Source organism: Labeo rohita, chromosome 24, assembly GCF_022985175.1.
Source record: "Labeo rohita strain BAU-BD-2019 chromosome 24, IGBB_LRoh.1.0, whole genome shotgun sequence".
In the NCBI taxonomy this organism is placed as follows: domain Eukaryota; kingdom Metazoa; phylum Chordata; class Actinopteri; order Cypriniformes; family Cyprinidae; genus Labeo; species Labeo rohita.
In genome coordinates, this window is record NC_066892.1 from 15,628,609 (window position 1) to 15,649,570 (window position 20,962).

At 31.4% G+C, this 20,962-nt stretch overlaps 1 protein-coding gene across 10 annotated transcripts in view; it reads left to right on the forward strand.

Moving 5' to 3' along the window:
* Positions 1-20,962, forward strand: part of relch (RAB11 binding and LisH domain, coiled-coil and HEAT repeat containing) — a 69,687-nt gene that overhangs the window by 41,221 nt on the left and 7,504 nt on the right. For 6 of the 10 annotated variants that reach the window (XM_051098453.1, XM_051098454.1, XM_051098446.1 and 3 more), the window contains 13 exons: positions 3,769-3,909; positions 4,004-4,168; positions 6,159-6,303; positions 6,583-6,739; positions 8,449-8,572; positions 8,743-8,791; positions 9,169-9,248; positions 9,327-9,433; positions 11,578-11,677; positions 12,432-12,514; positions 15,233-15,296; positions 16,894-17,032; positions 17,245-17,361. In XM_051098453.1, coding sequence (XP_050954410.1) covers positions 3,769-3,909; positions 4,004-4,168; positions 6,159-6,303; positions 6,583-6,739; positions 8,449-8,572; positions 8,743-8,791; positions 9,169-9,248; positions 9,327-9,433; positions 11,578-11,677; positions 12,432-12,514; positions 15,233-15,296; positions 16,894-17,032; positions 17,245-17,361 — 1,471 coding nt within the window. Of the gene's footprint in view, positions 1-3,768; positions 3,910-4,003; positions 4,169-6,158; positions 6,304-6,582; positions 6,740-8,448; positions 8,573-8,742; positions 8,792-9,168; positions 9,249-9,326; positions 9,434-11,577; positions 11,678-12,431; positions 12,515-14,846; positions 14,930-15,232; positions 15,297-16,893; positions 17,033-17,244; positions 17,362-20,962 lie in introns of all 10 variants that reach the window. The other 4 variants (XM_051098447.1, XM_051098451.1, XM_051098449.1 and 1 more) reach the window with 3 other exon arrangements.

Sequence of the window (20,962 nt, forward strand, 5' to 3'; positions counted from 1 at the left end):
TATTTATTATTTTTTTTTTTTTTTTATAATTTTTTAGACTCAAATGATCAACTCTATTTGATATTTTATTTTATTTTTTAGATTTTCATATTATTTGAATGTAAACACTTAGGCAGTTCATCTATTAAAACAGTGTTAGATACAATTGAATCTTTAGACTAGAATCTTTGAATCCTTTTTGCATTTAATCTTTACAGTAGAATCTTTTGAATCTTTTAAAATGTATATTTAGATTAAAGTGATCTTTTATATTTGACTCTTTTAGATAGACTCTTTTGAATCTTTTTTGTTAGAATAGAATCAATAAAACATTTTATAATTGAATATTTAGAATCTGATTTTCAAATTTATTATCTGTGACTTTTCTACTGACTTTTCTGAATTGCGTGTTTATTAAAAAATAAAATGTTCCACTCTTTTACACTACTGTTCAACATTTTAGAGTCAGTTTTTTTATATATATATATATTTTTTAAGGAAATGAGTTTTATTCAGCAAAGATGTGAAATTGATCTAAAAAACATTTGTTTTTAGAATGAAATTTTTGACTCTCTATTTAAAATCTATTAAAACAGACTTGGAAACACTTTAGTAGGAGTGGGAATCTTTAGGTACCTGACGATTCGATTCAAAACGATTCTTGGTGTCACGATTCGATTTAAAGTCGATTCACCATTTGTTATAATTATATGAACTAGAAAAGAATCGATGCGAATTGTTAGAAGATCTTCAGACTAGAATCTTTGATTCCTTTTTGCATTTAATCTTTACAGTAGAATCTTTTGAATCTTTTAAAATTTATATTTATTTTTTTTTAATGTTGTGTTTAAAATAAAATCTTATACTCAAATGACCAAATCTTTTAGATTTGACTTTTAGGTGGAATCTTTAGAATCTTTTTTTTTTTATTATTTATTTTTTTTAAATGTTATGTTTAAAATAAAATCTTTCGAATGAATTATTTAAATCTTTTTAGAATATTTTTTTTCCCCTATTCTAAACACTTAGCAGGCAGTTCATCTTTTAAAATAGACTTTGAAACAATTTATAACAATTTGTAATTTACTATATATGACTCTTGAGATTGAAGTCTTTCAGTCTTTTCTGAATTACTTATTTATTAAGAATAAATTTCCAGTCTTTTACACCACTCTACAACAGTTTGGGTCAGTATTTTTATGCTTTTACTCAAGGACATGGTAAACTGATCAAAAAGAGACCATTTGGTTTTAGAATGGAATCTTTGAATTCATTTAGAATGGATTTTTCCTCCATTCTAAATGCTTAGCAGGCAGTTCATCTTTTAAAACAGCTTTAGAAACAATTTAGAACTGGATGTTTTGACTAGAATTTTTGAAATCGTTTTGCATTTAATCTTTACAATAGATTCTTTTGAATTTTTTACCATTTATATTTCGAGTCAAATGATCAATTCTTTTACATTTGACTGTTTTAGATGGAATCTTTTTTTTTTTTTTACTTTATTTATTTATTTGTTTATTTATTTTTAGAAATGTATATTTAGAATGAAATCTTTGAATCCATTTAGAATAGAATCATTTGAACATTTGGTAACACTTCAGTTTAGGGAACGGTTTTTACTATTAACTAGTTGCTTTTTAGCATGCCTATTCATAACATATTGGCTATTTATTAGTACTAAAAAGTACAAATTCTGCATGACCATATTCTACATCTCTAATCCTACCCAATACCTGAACTTAACAATTATCTTACTAACTACTAATAAGCAGCAAATATGTAGTTTATTGAGCCCAAAGTTATAGTTAATGGTTTGTTAAAGGAGAAGTCCACTTCCAGAACAACAATTCACGAATAATCTACTCACCCCCTTGTCATCCAAGATGTTCATGTCTTTCTGTCTTCAGTCGTGAAGAAATTATGGTTTTTGAGGAAAACATTTCAAGATTTTTCTCAATATAGTGGACTTCATTGGTGCCCCGATTTTGAACTTCCAAAATATAGTTTAAATGCAGCTTCAAAGGGCTCTAAACGATCTCAGCCGAGGAAGAAGGGTCTTATCTAGCGAAACGAGTGGTCATTTTTTTTTCGGAAAATAAAAAGTTTTAGACTTAAGCACAAAAGCTTGTGTAGCACAGGCTCTGGGATGCGCGTTCACAACGCTACGTACTACTGAATCACGTCGAAAGGTCACGCGGAACTACAGACCCAGTGTTTACAAAGCGAACGCGCTAAGACTAAGAAAGTGCAAGTAAGTTTGTAAACGCTGTTTACAAAAAAAAGGTACAAAGATGTCCACCTCTCAAGTTGTAGGAGAAAATAAGATGAGTTTTTCGCCATACTCAGTACACAGATGATGAACTTACACGTGATTCGTGGTAGTGATGGGAAGTTCGGATCATTTTACCGACTCTGACCTTTGAGTCTCGTTCAGCAAAATGAACAAATCTTTTTTCGAGTCATTTCATTCATTTTAGCAAAATATAATTAAAATGTTACGTGTTACTTCCCTAACACATCTACTGCTTACACAAACACTGATCACACTACAAAGCACAAAACAAGACAAAACTATAATGCTATAAGAAACAAAAGATTCATTGTTTACCTGGGTCTTTAGTCTATGATTAGCTCACCTCACCTCTTATCTGACAAGTTTTCGGGTTTGAGTTGTTCGTTCATCATGTGACAGCCCCATGAGATGAACAAACTACTCAAAAACCCAAAGACTCGAAACAGGTGAACTAATTCTAGTACAGAACCGAATAGGATGTTGAACAAATCACTCCCCCGAGACAACTCGTTATTCACGAGTCACATTAAAGATTTGTTCAAAATGAAGGAATCGTTTAAGAACGACCCATCACTAAATCGTAGCATTGTGAACGCGCATCCCAGAGCCTGTGCTACATGAGCTTTTGTACTTAAAAAGTATACAAATTTTTATTTTTGTTGAAAAAAATGACCGATCGTTTAGCTAGATAAGACCTTTCTTCCTCGGCTGGGATGGTTTAGAGCCCTTTGAAGCCGCATTTAAACTACAAAATCGGGCATCAATCAAGTCCATTATATGGAGAAAAATCCTGAAATGTTTTTCTCAAAAAACATAATTTCTTTACGACTGAAGACAGAAAGACATGAACATCTTGGATGACAAGTGGTAAGTAAATTATTTGTAAATTGTTGTTCTGGAAGTGGACTTCTCCTTTAATAGAGAGAATTGGACCTTATATAAATAAAGTGTGATGGAACATTTTTATTTTCATTTCATTTTTATAATTGACTATTTAGAACCTAATTTTCAAATCTGTTATATATGAATTTTGAGAATGAAGTCTTTCAGTTTTTTCTGAATTATATATTTATTATATATATTTGTTTATTTCTACACTACTGTTCAACAGTTTGGGGTCAGTATGTTTACATTTTTAAGGAAATGTATAATTTTTTACCCACATTAAGGCATATTAAATTGGTTAAAAATATGACTTTTACATTCTTACAAATCATTACAGTTGTAGGGCTCAGTGGGCTGCTCATTTATTAATGCTATGTAGCATTGGCTTGTTTACATCTAACTGATTTGGCTCAAACAATGCTCTAATTGTTGGCTTTGTGCCTTTTTTTGTATGCTCCGGTCTATAATGGCGTGTCTGCTGTTTACTCACTTCCTCATGAGTATGAACATTTAATCATTTAACCAAACACAGCAGAATACAAAAAAGATGTTGTGCAGGGAATTCAGAACTGGCATGGGAATACAAGTATGTGTGTGTCTGTCTGCAGAAGGAGATCCGAAGCTCTCTGGTTCTGTCCATGCTCCAGCAAATGCTGGCGGAAGATAAAGCCGATATGGTTCGAGAGGCCGTGGTGAAAAGTTTAGGCATTATAATGGGCTACATCGACGACCCAGACAAATATTCCCAGGTGTGTGCATGTTTCCAGTGGTTTTACACTTTTTACACTTACTTGACTAGTTTTTCATATGTATGTCTGCTTTTTGTATGTGGATATGTAACAGGGCTTTGAGCTGATGCTGTTGTCTCTGGGCGACCCGTCTGAGAGGGTGGTCAGTGCCACCCACCAAGTGTTCATTCCTGCCTTCGCTGCCTGGTGTACAGAACTGGGCAATTTGCAGGCCCAGCTCATTCCCTCCCTCCTCACACGCATCGAGAAGCTGCTCAAGGTGAAAACCAGCTTGTACACACACACTAACTTATAGCCTTGTGAGGACCCTTATTCCACATTTTACTTTTAGATTTCACCTGACCCATTTTGAATCTACAGTGATGATCAGAAGTTTGGGATCAGTATGATTTTTTTTCATGTTTTTTTTTTTTTTTTTTTTTTTTTTTTTTTTTAAGTTTCTTATGTTCATCAAAGCTGCATTTATTTGATCAAAAATACAGAAAAAACTGTCATTTTGTGAAATATTATTGCAATTTAAAATAACAGTTTTCTGTTTTAATATACTTTAATATATAATTTATTCCTGTGATTAAATCAGGATTTTCAGCATCATTACTCCAGTCTTCAGTGTCACATGTTTCTTCAGAAATCACTCAAATATGCTGATTTATCATCAATGTTGAAAACCATTGTGCTGATTAATATTTTTTTGAAACCTGTGATGCTTTTTTCAGGATTCTTTGATAAATAAAAAGTTAAAAAAAAAAAACTGTGTTACAATATACAGTACTGGGTAAAAGTTTAGGGTTAGTACTTTTTTTTTTTTTTTTTTTTTTTTTTTTTTTTTTTTTTTTTTTGGAGTCGAAGATGTGTTAAATGGATATGTAACAGGGCTTTGAGCTGATGCTGTTGTCTCTGGGCGACCCGTCTGAGAGGGTGGTCAGTGCCACCCACCAAGTGTTCATTCCTGCCTTCGCTGCCTGGTGTACAGAACTGGGCAATTTGCAGTCCCAGCTTTTTTTTTAAGTTTCTTATGTTCATCAAAGCTGCATTTATTTGATCAAAAATACAGAAAAAACTGTCATTTTGTGAAATATTATTGCAATTTAAAATAACAGTTTTCTGTTTTAATATACTTTAATATATAATTTATTCCTGTGATTAAATCAGGATTTTCAGCATCATTACTCCAGTCTTCAGTGTCACATGTTTCTTCAGAAATCACTCAAATATGCTGATTTATCATCAATGTTGAAAACCATTGTGCTGATTAATATTTTTTTGAAACCTGTGATGCTTTTTTCAGGATTCTTTGATAAATAAAAAGTTTAAAAAAAAAACTGTGTTACAATATACAGTACTGGGTAAAAGTTTAGGGTTAGTACTTTTTTTTTTTTTTTTTTTTTTTTTTTTTTTGAGTCGAAGATGTGTTAAATGGATAAAAAGTGATAATAAAGACTTATATTGTTAGAAAAGATTTCTATCTTGAATAAATGCAGTTTTTTTTTTTTTTTTACCTTTTATTCATCAAAAAATCAAAGAAAAAAGTATCACAGATTCTAAAAAAATATTAAACAGCACAACAGTTTCAACACTGATAATAAATCAGCATATTAGAATAATTTTTAAAGGATCATGTGACACTGAAGACTGGAGTAACGGCTGCTGATAAATTCAGTGCTGCGTCACATTGTATTTGTTTCTCTAAGATGCAGTCTTTAATTTCTGAATTGCATATTTATTTAGAGTAAAATTGTTCACACTACCATTTAAAAGTATGGTGTTTACACATTTTGTTGTTGTTGTTGTTTTTTTGTTTTTGTTTTTTTAAAGAAATTAAAACTTTTGTTCAGCAAGGACATTACTTTTTTTTTTTTTTTTTTTTTTTTTTTTTTTTTTTTAAATGACTAAATTTTTTTTTTATTCCTTTATATTATCAAACAGCATCACAACTGTTTTTAAAATTTGATAATAACAGGAAATATTTTTAATAAATATTAAAGACTCAAATAATCAAATACTTTATATTATCTTTCAAAGGGAATCTTTTAAATCGTCTTTTTAGAATTTAATATTTAGAATGGAATCTTTGAATCTATTTAGAGTAGATCTAATGTATAATTGAATATTTTAAGAATTTCGAACTTCAAGATTTTAGCACGTTTGGCAGTTCGTTTCAGGACAAAATAACATATCCATCACTACAGACACGCTCTTTTTAGCTTTCAGTTATTTAACTCCTAAATTCCTTTCTTTTTGTCCTGCAGGGTGAATATGGTCTAGATGAACACAAGCTACATATGTATCTGTCAGCGCTTCAGTCCCTCATCCCGTCTCTGTTTGCGGTGCTGCTTCAGAACGCCCCCTTCACGAGCCGAGCCAAACTGCAGGGCGACGTGCCTCCAATCGAGGGTGAGGGTCGGCCAACGTCAACACGCACGCGCACGGCGTTTTTCGCTAACGTTCTCAGTCAGGCCACGTTTAGCGACGCAGACCTGGCGCCTGACTCAGTCTAACTGTAGGGTTCCTGCCATGTTGAGGTTGCTCTCTGGTTTTGGGCTCACTATCAAAGTGCTCTTTCATTTACGCACTGCGGCCACGTTAGATGATTTGCGCAGTTATGCTTTTTTGGTGTGTTCCTGGGTTTAAAATTTGCTCCTGTGTTGTGTGTGTGTGCGCGTGACCTCACAGTGACCCGCTTCCCGCGGCCGGCCTCCCCGTTGCAGGACGTGGCCACCATCGTGGGCAGCCGAGAGCAGTTGGCAGTTCTGCTGCAGTTATATGATCATCAGCTCCAGCATGAAGGAACTACAGGATGGGACAGTTTGCTCTGGGTGGTCAACCAGTTGTAAGTTAATGTCTCACGCACACTCTTCTCCCTTTTGACCTTTGGTTTTTGGCCTCTTTGGCCATTTTTATTGAAGGTGGAGACAGGAACTTGGGTCACCCACTTATGTTGGAGCACCAGGCCACACCTCAGACATTCTAGAGCGTTAAATGGCATGCATATGTGTGCATAAAAAAGGAAATGGGTCATTACACTTTTCTTGATCTTTTGATATACTGTTAGAATTCGTAATCCAAAGATTTCTCTTTATCCCACCCAAGTTATTTATAAAAAGGAAAAACTAAGGGTCAGAAAGTGTAAGATGACATCATAACAAAGAGCTCATTTACTTTTGGAATAACTTTTGGCCTCTTCAGACAAACGCACATTTTTTTTCTAAAGGGCTAAAGATAAGCGCAGTTAATTCTTATTAAAATGAAAATTAATATTGTGTGTGTGTGTGTGTGTGTACTTGTTTTTGCTACATTGTGGGGACCAAATGTCCCCACAAGGATAGTAAAACCTGAAATTTTTGACATTGTGAGGACCGGCTAAAAAATTATTAAAAATAGTAAATGATGTTTATCTGTAAGTGCAAACATGTTTTCTGTGAGGGCTAGGTTTAGGATTAGGGTTGGGTTAGGGGATAGACAATATTGTTTGGTCAGTATAAAATCTATAGAAGTCTATGGAAAGTCCCCACAATTCACAAAAACAAACGTGTGTGTGTGTGTGTACATATGTTTTTGGAAACGTGTGTATGTTATATGTATATGTATATGTGTGTAAGTGTGTATATATATATGTATGTATGTGTATATGTTTGTTTGTGTGTGTATATGTGTATATATATATATGTGTATATATATATATGTATGTGTATGTATGTATGTGTGTGTGTATATGTATGTGTGTGTGTATATGTATGTATGTGTGTGTGTGTGTGTGTATATATATATATATATATATATATATATATATATATATATATATAGTAGCAGACACTTACACACACATACATATATATACATACATACCCACATATATACATATATGATAAAATACACTTTTTGATATTTAGAAAAATATATTTAAAAATATGTATACGTATATATAGGCTGAACATATAAGTGCCAGCTAATGCTTATTAAAATGAAAATTAACAAAAATTGTAAGTACAAATATTTAGATTTGAGTTTTTTTAAATTGTGTGTGTGTGTGTGTGTGTGTGTATAAAATACAAATTTTCCTATTTATAAAAATGTATAGAAAATATATATATATATATATATATAAAAAACATATTTTATCCACACATGAAAAAATACCTGTTTTCCCATTTATAAAATCTATATAATTTTTTTTTTTTTGTAAAAATACACACACGTCACATAAATGTAACATTTTTACTTTTTACTTTTTTTTTTTTTTTACTTTGTTTTATTTCTATAATTTATTTGATAATACTTTTGTAATTTTATTATATCATTTTTAGTATATATATATATATATATACTTTTTTATATATAGAAGTATTTTTGGCCAGAAAAATACAAAAAGTTACAATGTAAAAAGTACAAGAGTACAATTGGATACAATTTGAGATGCAATGTGTTTGAAATCCTTTTAGTGACTGTATTCTTTCTATGTCTCTCAGTTCATATGTTGCACATAAATGGTTTGGTTTATCTACCTTTGCATTGCACCTGATTCTGTTTTCTTCTCCACAGTTTACCACAGCTTATAGAGATTGTAGGACGCATCAACGTCACCTCATCCACCTGTGTGCACGAGTTCTCCAGGTTCTTCTGGAGATTATGTCGAACGTTTGGAAAAATCTTTACCAACACTAAGGTAGGACAGGTCAAAGACATTTGCCATACAGTCTCTCTGTAACACCTTTTTTTTCTTTATTTGGCCAAGTGAGGTAGCTAAATAGAGCTTGTGCTGCAAATAGCCTGTCTCAGATACACCGTTCAGCACTTCCAGTTTAATTTAGGTGTTGTTTTCCCCTCCTTTTAAAGGTAAAACCTCAATTCCAAGAAATCCTGCGGCTATCTGAGGAGAATGTGGGTGAGTGACTGTTCGCTTAACCAAGAATAATACTCCCGCTGTCAGAAGGAGGGGCTGGGAAAAAAACACACACACGCGCGCACACACACTCGCCGTCTCTATATCTCTTTCCCATGCTGGAGACTTGTGTGTCAAATATGTGTTTTCACTCTTCATGGGATTTGGAAATGGAGCTTTTTCTTTCATTCTTCAAATGTTTGCTGAGTTAAAAAAAAAAAAAAAAAGTCTATGGTTAAAGCATCTGCCAATAAAACATTTTAATGGTTTGAATATTGCTAAATTATTACCAGATGACTTCAACTAATTCTTTTATGTGTGACTGAACTGAATATCCAGTTTATAAGTTTAGAGATTGCAACCGTGATTGTTTCCTGCAGACGCCTCCGCAGGAAACGGCATCCTTACAAAGGCTACGGTGCCGATCTATGCAACCGGTGTCTTGACGTGCTACAATCAGGTAGGAGCTTCATTGTATGCCTGCTGTGTGATGGTTTAATCAGAAAAGCCTCTGTCTGATGAAGCTGTTTCATTTCAGGAGGAGGACCGTAAACTCTTGGTTGGCTTTCTTGAGGATGTCATGACCACGTTGTCTCTCTCCCATGCTCCCCTTGACAGTCTAAAGGCTTCGTTTGTAGAGCTGGGGTGAGTGTCTGTCAGCACTGTTAAATCTGCAGCCGGGATGCATTTCTGCATGAGCTCATCTGAGGCTGCAATAGCTTTAAGCTGATGTAAAATTACTTGCTCATGAGTGTCTTGACCCCAGTGTTGAGAGTACCCGTCAGTTTCTGTGCACCAAAGCTTTATTAATTTATCCATTTGAAAGGAGTAGTTCACACAAATGTGAAAATTGTCATTTGCTCACCCTCGTACTATTCCAAAGCCATATGATTTGATTTTATTGGAACACAAAGCAGATGTTTAACTAGCTCTAAAAAAAAATAAATAAATGCAATTAAAAATGAGATCTCAAAGATGCTTTGCAGGGCAAGATTTATTACTGTAAATATATATGTATAACTTTTAGATGTATCATTTATAATTGTAGAATTTCTTTACACATTAAAAATTTTTACATTTTATAATTGTATTTTAATAAGGATTTTAAGTTGTAAAATATTGTTGTCAAATGATTAATCACTATTAATCATATCGCATCGCATCCAACCGATTAATCTCGATTAATCGCATCCCAAATAAAAATGTAGTAAAACGGTAAACGTTTATATAATGTGTGTGTGCGTGTGCTGTGTATATTATTATATTATGTATTTATGTATACACCCATATTATGTAAACTGTTTTACTCTTTAAGTAAACTTTTGTTTTGGATGCAATTAATCGCAATTAATCGTTTGACAGTACTAATATAAAGAAATATAATTACACCCTTTTTACACATTTTTATATTAATTTTACATTTATAATTGTATTTTAATGAGGATTTCATAGTTTTAAAATAGTGTTTTCAAACGATTAATCGACTGGATGTGATTAATCGCGATTTAATAATTTTAAAACTATGAAATCTTAATTAAAATACAATTATGAAAGTAAAGTTAATATTAATTACATCTGTAATAAAAGTTTAGTAAACAAGTAAAACAGATTACATAATATGTGTGTACTATGTATATTATAATATTATGTATATATAAATACACACACGTGTGTATATATGTAAGAAAAAAAAAAAAAGAAACAATGTACTGTTTTTTTTTTTTTTTTTCTTTTATTTATTTATTTATTTTTCATATATTAGTGTTTGTTTTTATATATACATAATATACACAGTACACCCATGCACATTATGTAAACTCAAACTTTTATTTTGGATGAGATTAATTGCAATTAATTAGGTTACAGAGGTTACAGAAATATATGTGTACAGTTTATATTTATTATGTACATACAAATAATGTAAAATATTATAAAATGTAAAAATTAATATATTTTTTTTATATATATTGTGTGTGTATGTATATATATATGTGTGTGTGTGTGTGTATGTGTGTGTATATGTGTATGTATGTGTGTGTATATATATATATATATATATATATATATATATATATATATATATATATATATATATATATATATATATATATATATATATATATATATATATATATATAAGAAAAAGATGTTATATTTATATATATTTTTATATTTCATTTTTACATTTTATAATATTTTAGATTATTTGTATGTACATAATAAATATAAACCGTACACGCATATGTTTCTGTAACCTCAAACTTTTATTCTAAATTTTATTTTATGCTTTTGCAAAACCAAACCTCCAAGAGCAGTAAATAAAACTTACTGCAAAACAATATAAATTGGTTTGTGATGTTTTTTTTTTTTAAATTGTTGTGATTTTGAGTTTCATCTTTTTTTTTTTTTAGCCAGTTAGATAATATTGCGTAATATTAAATATTTTTTAAGTTTAGTTAAAAGTAAAAAAAAAAAATAAATAAATAGTTACGTTTAAAAGGTTGACAAGCAGAATTCTAAAAAGAAAATGACACAAAACCAAATATTTACATTACACTGGCCCGAGGCCAGTACGCCAACCTTGAAGTTGAGTCCTGCATAAACCAGCAATAATGGTTTAAGCAACAAAAATAACAGGTCCCAATTTGTTAGACTCCCATATCCTGATGAACCAATGCCCCAGACGTTTCATGCTAATGGCAGTGAAACTGACTAGAAGAACAGGTTCAGTAGGATCATCAACTGTCATTTTGTGATTACCCACTAAAACCGTTACTTCCTGTCTCCAGGGCAAACCCAGCGTATCACGAGCTTCTCCTGACGGTGCTTTGGTATGGAGTGGTCCATACATCTGCGCTTGTGCGCTGCACCGCCGCACGCATGTTCGAGGTAAGCCCTTTCCTCCAAGAAAATCACACTTCAAATATTTACATGCATAATTTTAAGCCATAAAGTTAATAAATACTTCCAATGTCCTTAAGTTTATGTTTAAAGACGTGTATCATCCTCCAGGCCAGTGAAATGATTAGTTGTATTATCTAATGTTTTATGTTAAATGCAAATTAGCTGTAATATGATGTTTTACAAATGTTAATGGTTGGTGTGAGGTGGTAAATATGTATTTTCAGAACTCTCCACACTCCCTCTAGGGCCCCCTTGTGCCTTGTCATCCCTGTTACCTGTCAAATCACTGAATGTTTACTTGTATTTGAAGTCGTTGCAGCTTTAAAGCATCCGTACGTCTTTTGCACCACAGCACGCTTGCTATTGCCATTCAGAAATGACGTAACAAACCCCCACATTTCATCCCCCACCCCGTTGTAAGTCCGTAACGAAGGTTCGAGGAGTGTAAAGAAACTCTTCCATGTGAGAAACCCCCTTCTCCTCATCTGTGGTCGTAGCTTTAGTTAAATTTGCCTGGCCTCTTTAGTCCTCGATTTGATTTAATTTATCTGTGTAGCGCCTCCTCGGGCTTCTGTCATGTTTTTCGTTGTATGTCTGCGCTGTTTTTTTAGTTTGTTACCGTTGTTTCTGTTTTGTGTTCTTTTGTTTCTCTCTCTCTTTCTCTCTGCGGTGTTCCATGACACTGTGCTCGCTCTTTCCATGCATCCTGTGTGACATCACCCCTGCTCTGACCAATCAGCTGTTGGTGAAGGGGGTGAATGAAACTCTAGTAGCTCAGAGAGTTGTTCCAGCACTTATCACTCTCTCCAGTGATCCTGAAATGTAAGTCTCCTCCTGCCTCCTTCATCCATGCACCTCCCTCCGCCTTGGTTCTCTCAGGAGGCCACGACTTTTTTGGCCACTCCACCTGAGCCAAGATTTATGGATTTCACATTATTTGTGTTCAAAGAAATGAATGGCAGGATGATATCACTTAGAAATATTGCTGTTTTATTGAAACGATGAAATGCCGGGGTCACATTTCACCTTTAAAAAAAAAAAAAAAAAAAAAAAAACTATATATAGATTTTACCTAAAAAAAAAAAAAAAAAAAAAAAAAAAAATCAAGAATACTTGTGCAGTATGATTTTATAATTTTCATCACATTGAAATAAGTCCTCATTACCGTAATGTAAAAAAACCTCATTCTAATTACTATACATTTTTTAACAAGAACAACAAAAAAACTAAATATAACTAATACTACCATGATGTATACCTAAAAATGGAAGATTTTATTTTATTTTATTATTTTATTTATTTTATTTTTAATTTTAATTTAATTTAATTTTATTTTATTTTATTATATCATTTTGCTTTAATTTTATTTCAGTTAATTTTATTGTATTTTATTTTATTTCATTTTATTTTCTAATTGATTTAATTTAATTGTATTTCCTTTTCATTTTTATTGCGTTATTTTCTTTTCATTTTATTTTACTTTATTTTTATTTCATTTTAATTTCATTTAATTTTATTTCTTTTTCAGTTTTTATTTCATTTCAATTAGTTTTTATTTTATTTTATGTTATTTTTGAATTTATTTTATTTTATTTTATTTTTTCATTTCATGTTGTTTTATTTCATTTTATTTTCTGCTTCATTTTATTTGTTTTTTTTTTTTTTTTTTTCATGTTATTTCATTTTATTTTGTTTTGTATTTCCTTTTATTATTTTTATTTTATTTTACTTTATTATTTTATTTCATTTTATGTTTACTTCATTTTTTTCATTTTATTTCTTTTTATTTTCTAATTCAATTTAATTCTATTTCCTTTTTATTTCCTTTTGTTATTTTCATTTTGTTTTATTTTGCTTTATTTGTATTCGTTTCATTTTATTTCTTTTTTCACTTTTTATTTCCTTTCTTTTAATTTTTATTTTATTTTTGAATTCATTTTATTTTTTAATTTTATGTTATTTTATTTCATTTTATTGTATTTTTCATTGTATTTTCTACTTCATTTTATTTATTTTAGTTTAATTTTTTTTCCATTTCATTTTATTTTATTTCATTTTTTCATTTTCTGTTTCATTTTATTTTTCATTTCCTTTTTTTATTTTTATTTTATTTTACTTTATTTCATTTCATTTTTTTTTATTTTAATTTTAAGTTGTTTTTTTTTCAATTATTTCATTTTATTTATTCATATCATCTTACATTATTCAATATTTAAATTTTATTTTATTTTTTTTTAATTTTAAGTTTTTTTTCAATTATTTCATTTTATTTATTCATATCATCTTACATTATTCAATATTTAAATTTTATTTAATTTTATTTTTTACAATTTTATTTCATTTTTATTTGATTTCATTTCATTTACTTTATATGATTTCATTTTGCATTATTTAATTTCATTATTTCATTATTATTTAGCATTATAATAGGTTTCTGACACAGTGTGCTTCATTGCGATGAAAATAGTGTCATAATGCAAAAAAATGTAATGGGGAGGATATTCTTTATTTTATATTTATTTTATTTTGAATTTGGAATATGGCCCAGGCATTATCTATACATTTTGTATATCATTACAAGAATGTGCTGAATTGCTACAAAAATAATGTCATAATACAAATAAATCAAATAGTCTTTATTATTTCATATAATTATAAAATGATAGATTATAATTATTTTAATCTCTTTTTTTTTATTCTTCATTTTGAGGTTGCAGTATGGCCCATATATACATATTTATTGTTTAAAATAAACCATCATTTTATCTGTTGTTAATTATTCCTCGTATGTACATGATTTGTAATTCATGCTGATATGATGTCAGTGTCAAAGTATATATCTGGCTCTCCTGATGAAACCAAGGCTCGAGGGACAGTGCTTATTTTGTTAATGTCTCATGTGCTCGATGTACTAACATCCTTCGTTCAGGCTACACTAATCGCTGCACGCTTGGAGAAGCTGCTTGCTTTCCACAATCCATTCATCCCCTCATTCAGCCCATTTGTCCATCCATGTAGCATGTTTGGCTGCCAGTCACTCTCTCCCAAGGCCCCCTAGCACTACAGTCTCCTCTACCACCCCCCTTCCCTGCTAGATTCTTGGCCATTTGTGTTTGACCCCCCCGTCTCTCTTTTGCATCTGACTGGTTTGCAGCTGGTTCTTCGAGGCATGAGCGAAGCCTTAATTGACAAGCGAGTAGCTCCGGCCCTTATTACCTTGTGCAGTGGTCCTGAATTGTGAGTTAACCGCAGCTATGAGACATTTTAAAAACCAAATATCCTCTCCTCTCCGCATTCTCTTGGTTGGATATTTTTATTTTTAATTTTCTGGGGGGGGGTTGGATATTTGTCTGTTTGTTTCTGTTTTGGTTTTCATACTGACATGGGAATGATCATGTGACATTAATCATCTTGCTTACCACATATTCCACCAAGTGATTGGCATCTCATGGTTCTGTTCCATTCATGCATATTTTATCATTTTAGTGGGGAATTGAATGGTTTCTGTTGGATGTGTAGTGACGGATTTTCTGCTTTCAGCTCTGTGAGGATATCAACAATACCTGCCTTCGGAACAATTATGGAAACCGTAACGCAAAAAGAGGTACAAGTCTTCCGTTTTACAGATCCCAACATAACCCACATGTATTTGTTTATTTTAAGTACCTAAAGCTCTAGATAATTGAAAAATTGATATGTTTGGTTATTGTTATGTAACATCTTATGTAATATCTTATGTAATATACAAAAAATAAAAATAAAAAATAAATAAATCCCAACAAAGTTCTGGGCTGAATTACAAGAAACAAATAATATAAATCATATAAGCCAATCATATATAAAATATATATATATTACAGAAAAAAAAAACAAACATTAAATCCCGAAGTTCTGGGCTAAATTACAACAACAATTTTTATATACACTACCGTTCAAAAGTTTGGGGTCAGTAAGACTTGTAATAGTCTTTAAAGAAGTCTCTTATGCTCATCAAGGCTGCATTTATTTGATTAAAAATATAGAAAAAAAACAGTAATATTGCAAAATGTTTTTACAATATAAAATAATGTTTTTTATTTTAACATACTTTAAAATAGAATTTATTCCTGTGATGAAAAGCTGAATTTTTATCAGCTGTTACTCAAGTGTCACATGATCCTTCAGAAATCATTCTAATATGCGGATTTATTATTAGAATGATCAGTGTTGGATAATGTGTTGGAAAACAGTTGTGCTGCCAAATATTTTTTGGAACCTGTGTTTTTTTTTTTTTTTTTTTTTTTTTTTTCAGGATTCTTTCATGAATAACAAGTTTAAAAAGCACAGTGTTTATTCAAAATATAAATATTTTATAACAATGTAAATTATTTATTATTAACTTTTAATAATTAATTAATTCACTTAATACAACCTTGGTGAATAAAAGTATTAATTTCTTAAAAAAAAAAAAAAAAAAAAAAAAAAAAAGAAACAATAAAAATGTACTGACCCCAAACTTTTGAACGGTAGTGTTTATATGTGTGTGTGTGTGTGTGTGTGTGTATATATATATATATATATATATATATATATATATATATATATATATATATATATATATATATATATATATATATATATATATATATATATATATATATATATATATATATATATATATATATATATATATATATATATATATATATATATATATATATATATACACACACACACACACACACACACACACACACACACACACACATACATATATATATATAAATATAAAAAAGTATATATATATATATATATATATATATATATAATACATTTATTTACTTTCAAATTGTACATTTTATTTCTTTTTTTAATTTATTTCCCTTTATTATTTTCATTTTATTTTACTTTGTTTTATTTTATTTTATTTTTTACTTAATTTTATTTTTTTAAAGTATTATTGAAGTATTATTTAATTTTACTTTATTTTACTTTATTTTATTTCATTTGTTCAGTTATTTTATTTTGTATTTATTTCATTTTATTTTTTCATTTCATTTTACTTTATTATTTTATCTTATTTCATTTCATTTTTTATATAATTTAATTTTTCATATTTCATTTCATTTTTTAAAATAAAATATATATAATATTCTAAATTATATTAATATAAATTGGGACTATCTTACTTGTTTTTTGTGTCATATGTTTGTGTTTATTAGTTGCTAGAGCGAGTGAAAATGCAGCTGGCCTCTTTTCTGGAAGACCCCCAGTATCAAGACCAGCATTCTTTGCACATGGAAATCATCAAAACATTCGGAAGAGTAGGACCCAATGCTGAGCCCCGCTTCAGAGATGAATGTGAGCGTCATCACTAAATGTTCACTTGCTTATGCAAAGTTTGTCACTATTTGCACAAAGAAAAAAAAAAACACCATAGCATGTTTGTAATGTGGTGATAACCGTACCGTCATGCTTCTGTGACTGTTTGCCCTTTAATGCACATACATTAGTGTGGCAGAAGTGTTTTCTGTTTCTCTCATGTCCTGTTCTCTGTCTGTTTTTTTCCACAGTTGTTCTTCCTCATTTGCACAAACTGGCGCTGTGCAACAACCAGCAGACAGTGGAGAGTAAAAGAATTGACATTGCCACTCAACTGTTTGAGGCGTACAGCGCCTTATCCTGCTGTTGTATCCTTTATAGTTACATAAGAGAGATATCTTTTCTGTTTGACTTGTAATTTTGTGTCTTTAGAAATACCTTTCAACTTGTCTGATATAGCAAGGAAAGGAATAGTTCATCCAAAACTGAAAGGCTGTCAGTTTAACACGTTAACTAACTTAGTTATGAAAAAATAATGTGATTTAAATAATGTGATTTAACGCAGTTAACACACTGGCCCCGCCCCCAGACCTGAATGTCATTTTATATTTCATATAGTTGACTGTTGACAATTATGCTGCAGGGCAACAACTCCACAAATGCAGTTATGCCCTAAAATTCAAGATATTGGTGCAAAAAATCCCATGTGTTTTGTCTCATATGTTATATATATATATATATATATACACATACGCATACACATACACATACATATACATATACATATATATATCACACTGGCAGCAAGAGCAATATGACACGAGTGCTGATTTTGTCCCGATCTATCACAAGGTTAAATGTGATTTCATACAACAGTTCAGTAAGTATGAAGATATTGTGTTATATTATTTTAAACACTATAATGTGTTTTTGCTCAATTTTGCGGAGAACATATTACCTTTGAAGCAATGGCAGAATTGTTGCAACACAGCAGTGTTTAGTTTCTGAATGAATCCACGTTTTGAACGAATCATGTGAATCAATGATTCAAAGGCCCCTTCATAAAGAGAGCCATTTACTTCATTCCTGAATGAATCAGCCGTTTGACAAATCGAATGAATAAGTGAATGACTTTTAGACATTTACTACCACTATTACAAAGCTTGGAAAAGCCAGGACTTTTTTATTATGTAGCTAAAGATTACAGTTTATTAAGTTTTAAATATGGATATTTTTCTAGCACAAACGCATTAATTTGCTTCAGAAGGCCGTTATTTACCCCCGGAGCCATGTAGAGTACTTTAAATGATGGATGGATGCTCTTTATAAGACTTCTCAAGTCTCAACAGCCATTCACTGGCATTATAAAGCTTGGAAGAGCCAGGACTTTTATATGACGTAGCTAAAGATTACAGTTTATTAAGTTTTAAATATGGACATTTTTCTTACACAAACGCTTTGATTTGCTTCACAAGGCCTATATTTACCCCTGGAGCCATGTGGAGTACTTTTTATGATGGATGGATGCACTTTATTGGACTTCAGAGTCTCAACAGCCATTCACTGGCATTATAAAGCTTGAAAGAGCCAGGACTTTTTTATGATGTAGCTAAAGATTAGTTTATTAAGTTTTAAATATGGAATTTTTTCTTACACAAACGCTTTGATTTGCTTCACAAGGCCTATATTTACCCCTGGAGCCATGTAGAGTACTTTTAATGATGGATGGATGCACTTTATTGGACTTCAAAGTCTCAACAGCCATTCACTGGCATTATAAAGCTTGGAAGAGCCAGGACTTTTTTTTTAATCATGTAGCTAGAGATTACGATTTATTAAGTTTCAACTATGGATGTTTTGTCTTACACAAACATCGATTTGCTTCAGAAGGGCTTTATTAACCCCCTGGAGCCATGTGGAGTACTTTTTATGATAGATGGATGCACTTTATTGGACTTCAAAGTCTCAACAGCCATTCATTGGCATTATAAAGCTTGAAAGAGCCAGGACTTTTTTTTATGACGTAGCTAAAGATTACAGTTCATTAAGTTTTAAATATGGATATTTTTCTTGCACAAATGCATTGATTTGCTTCAGAAGGCCTTTATTAACCCCCTGGAGCCATGTGAAGTACTTTTTATGATGGATGGATGCACTTTATTGGACTTCAAAGTCTCAACAGCCATTCACTGCCATTATAAAGCTTGGAAGAGCCAGGACTTTTTATGACGTAGCTAAAGATTACAGTTTATTAAGTTTTAAATATGGATATTTTTCTTCATTTCTTTATATTTTCAAATGCATTGATTTGCTTCAGAAGGCCTTTATTAACCCCTAGTGCCATGTGGAGTACTTTTTATGATGGATGCACTTTATTGGACTTCAAAGTCTCAACAGCCATTAACTGCCATTATAAAGCTTGCAAGAGCCAGGACTTCTTTATGACGTAGCTAGAGATTACGGTTTATTAAGTTTTAAATATAGATGTTTTTTTACACAAACCCATCATTTCAGAAGGTCTTTATTAACCCTCACACAGCTGTGTGTAGAATGATTGGTGGATGCACTGTATTGGACTTCAAAGTCTCAACAGCCATTCGCTGCCATTATAAAGCTCAAAAGAGGGCAGATCATTCTTTAATATAACTGTGATTGTATTCGTCTGAAAGAAGAAAGTCCTATACACCTAGGATAGTTTAAGGGGGAGAATAAATCATGGGGTAATTATCATTTTGGGGTGAACTATCCCTTTAAATCCATCACTTCTGGTGAAAATAGTCTTGTGAAAAAGTTGTCTATACGTATTAGTTTTGTTAACCGTGTTTATAAATGTCATTGTAACTGTTTGGCTAAATCAGCATATGTTTCTCAATTTAAAAACTTGACATTTGCGTAAACCAATCAGCCAATCAGATTGTAGCTTGCCACTTTGCCAAGCTTTTGCTATTTTGGGGTCTAGTATACATCACACAGTCCATGAACAGGCTGAGGGAAATTGTTTGGCTGACCATTTGAGGCTTTTTCAACGATTCAATCAAGCATTTTTATTGTTTTTGTTAGGTTTGCATTTCCAAAATTTCCAGAAGTTGATTTTTCTTTAAGAGGGAACATTTTGACTGCAAATTGAAAACAGATAGACAGTGGTATTGAACTGTACACCTCCACTGCTTATGTTTGGAAGCAGAAGCCATCTTTCACTGGTTTCTCTACTGATTTTGTGGCCTATGGCAGCTTGCATAGTATAACCACAGTTTTACCTCCAGTTTCAACTTAATAACAGATACTGTCTGTGTGGCCACTTTCTCCCAGTGCTTTTTGAGTTTTTGAGCGATGGTCAACTATTTAAGCTGGACGTGAGTCTCCATAGTTGGATTTGCATTCTCACTCTTTTTTTTTTCTTCCTTTTCCTCTAAGAGCTTCATCGTTGCGAAAATGTTTGCATATCCCGCTGGCAGGGAAAGAAAGAAAATAAACCTCAGCCATTTTTGTACACTAAATTGCAGGGTGGATGGCAGAATTTGTCGTTAAATGCTCTGTGATGTTGTTCGTTTGAGCGAAGAGAGCCTAGCCCAGCCCTATGGTCAGGATTCCCAGCATACAGCCTTTGCAGATGCTCTTTTGTGTTGTTCTTCTCCAATCTTTCTCTGTTTCATTTTATTTTTGTCCGCTGTGTCACAGTTCAGACCCCCCTGTAGCAGTGGCTTGCCCCCCAGGCAGTTTTGTAAAACCTCGTCCTGTCTGTATTTTGAGGTTTTGCAGTATGATCGATGAGCTTGGGTCTGAATCGTTGGACTGTATACTGGTGTGTATTTACTGTAAAAGTGCAAGTCATTATGGAAAGGCAATAGGAGTTTAACAGTGCAAATTTATATGGAGTTTTATGGTGGACATGGTTATTCTTGAAAATCAAAATTTATACACATTTTAAATTATTGCTTATGTTTTCGGAGGCATTGGCATTGACGTTGC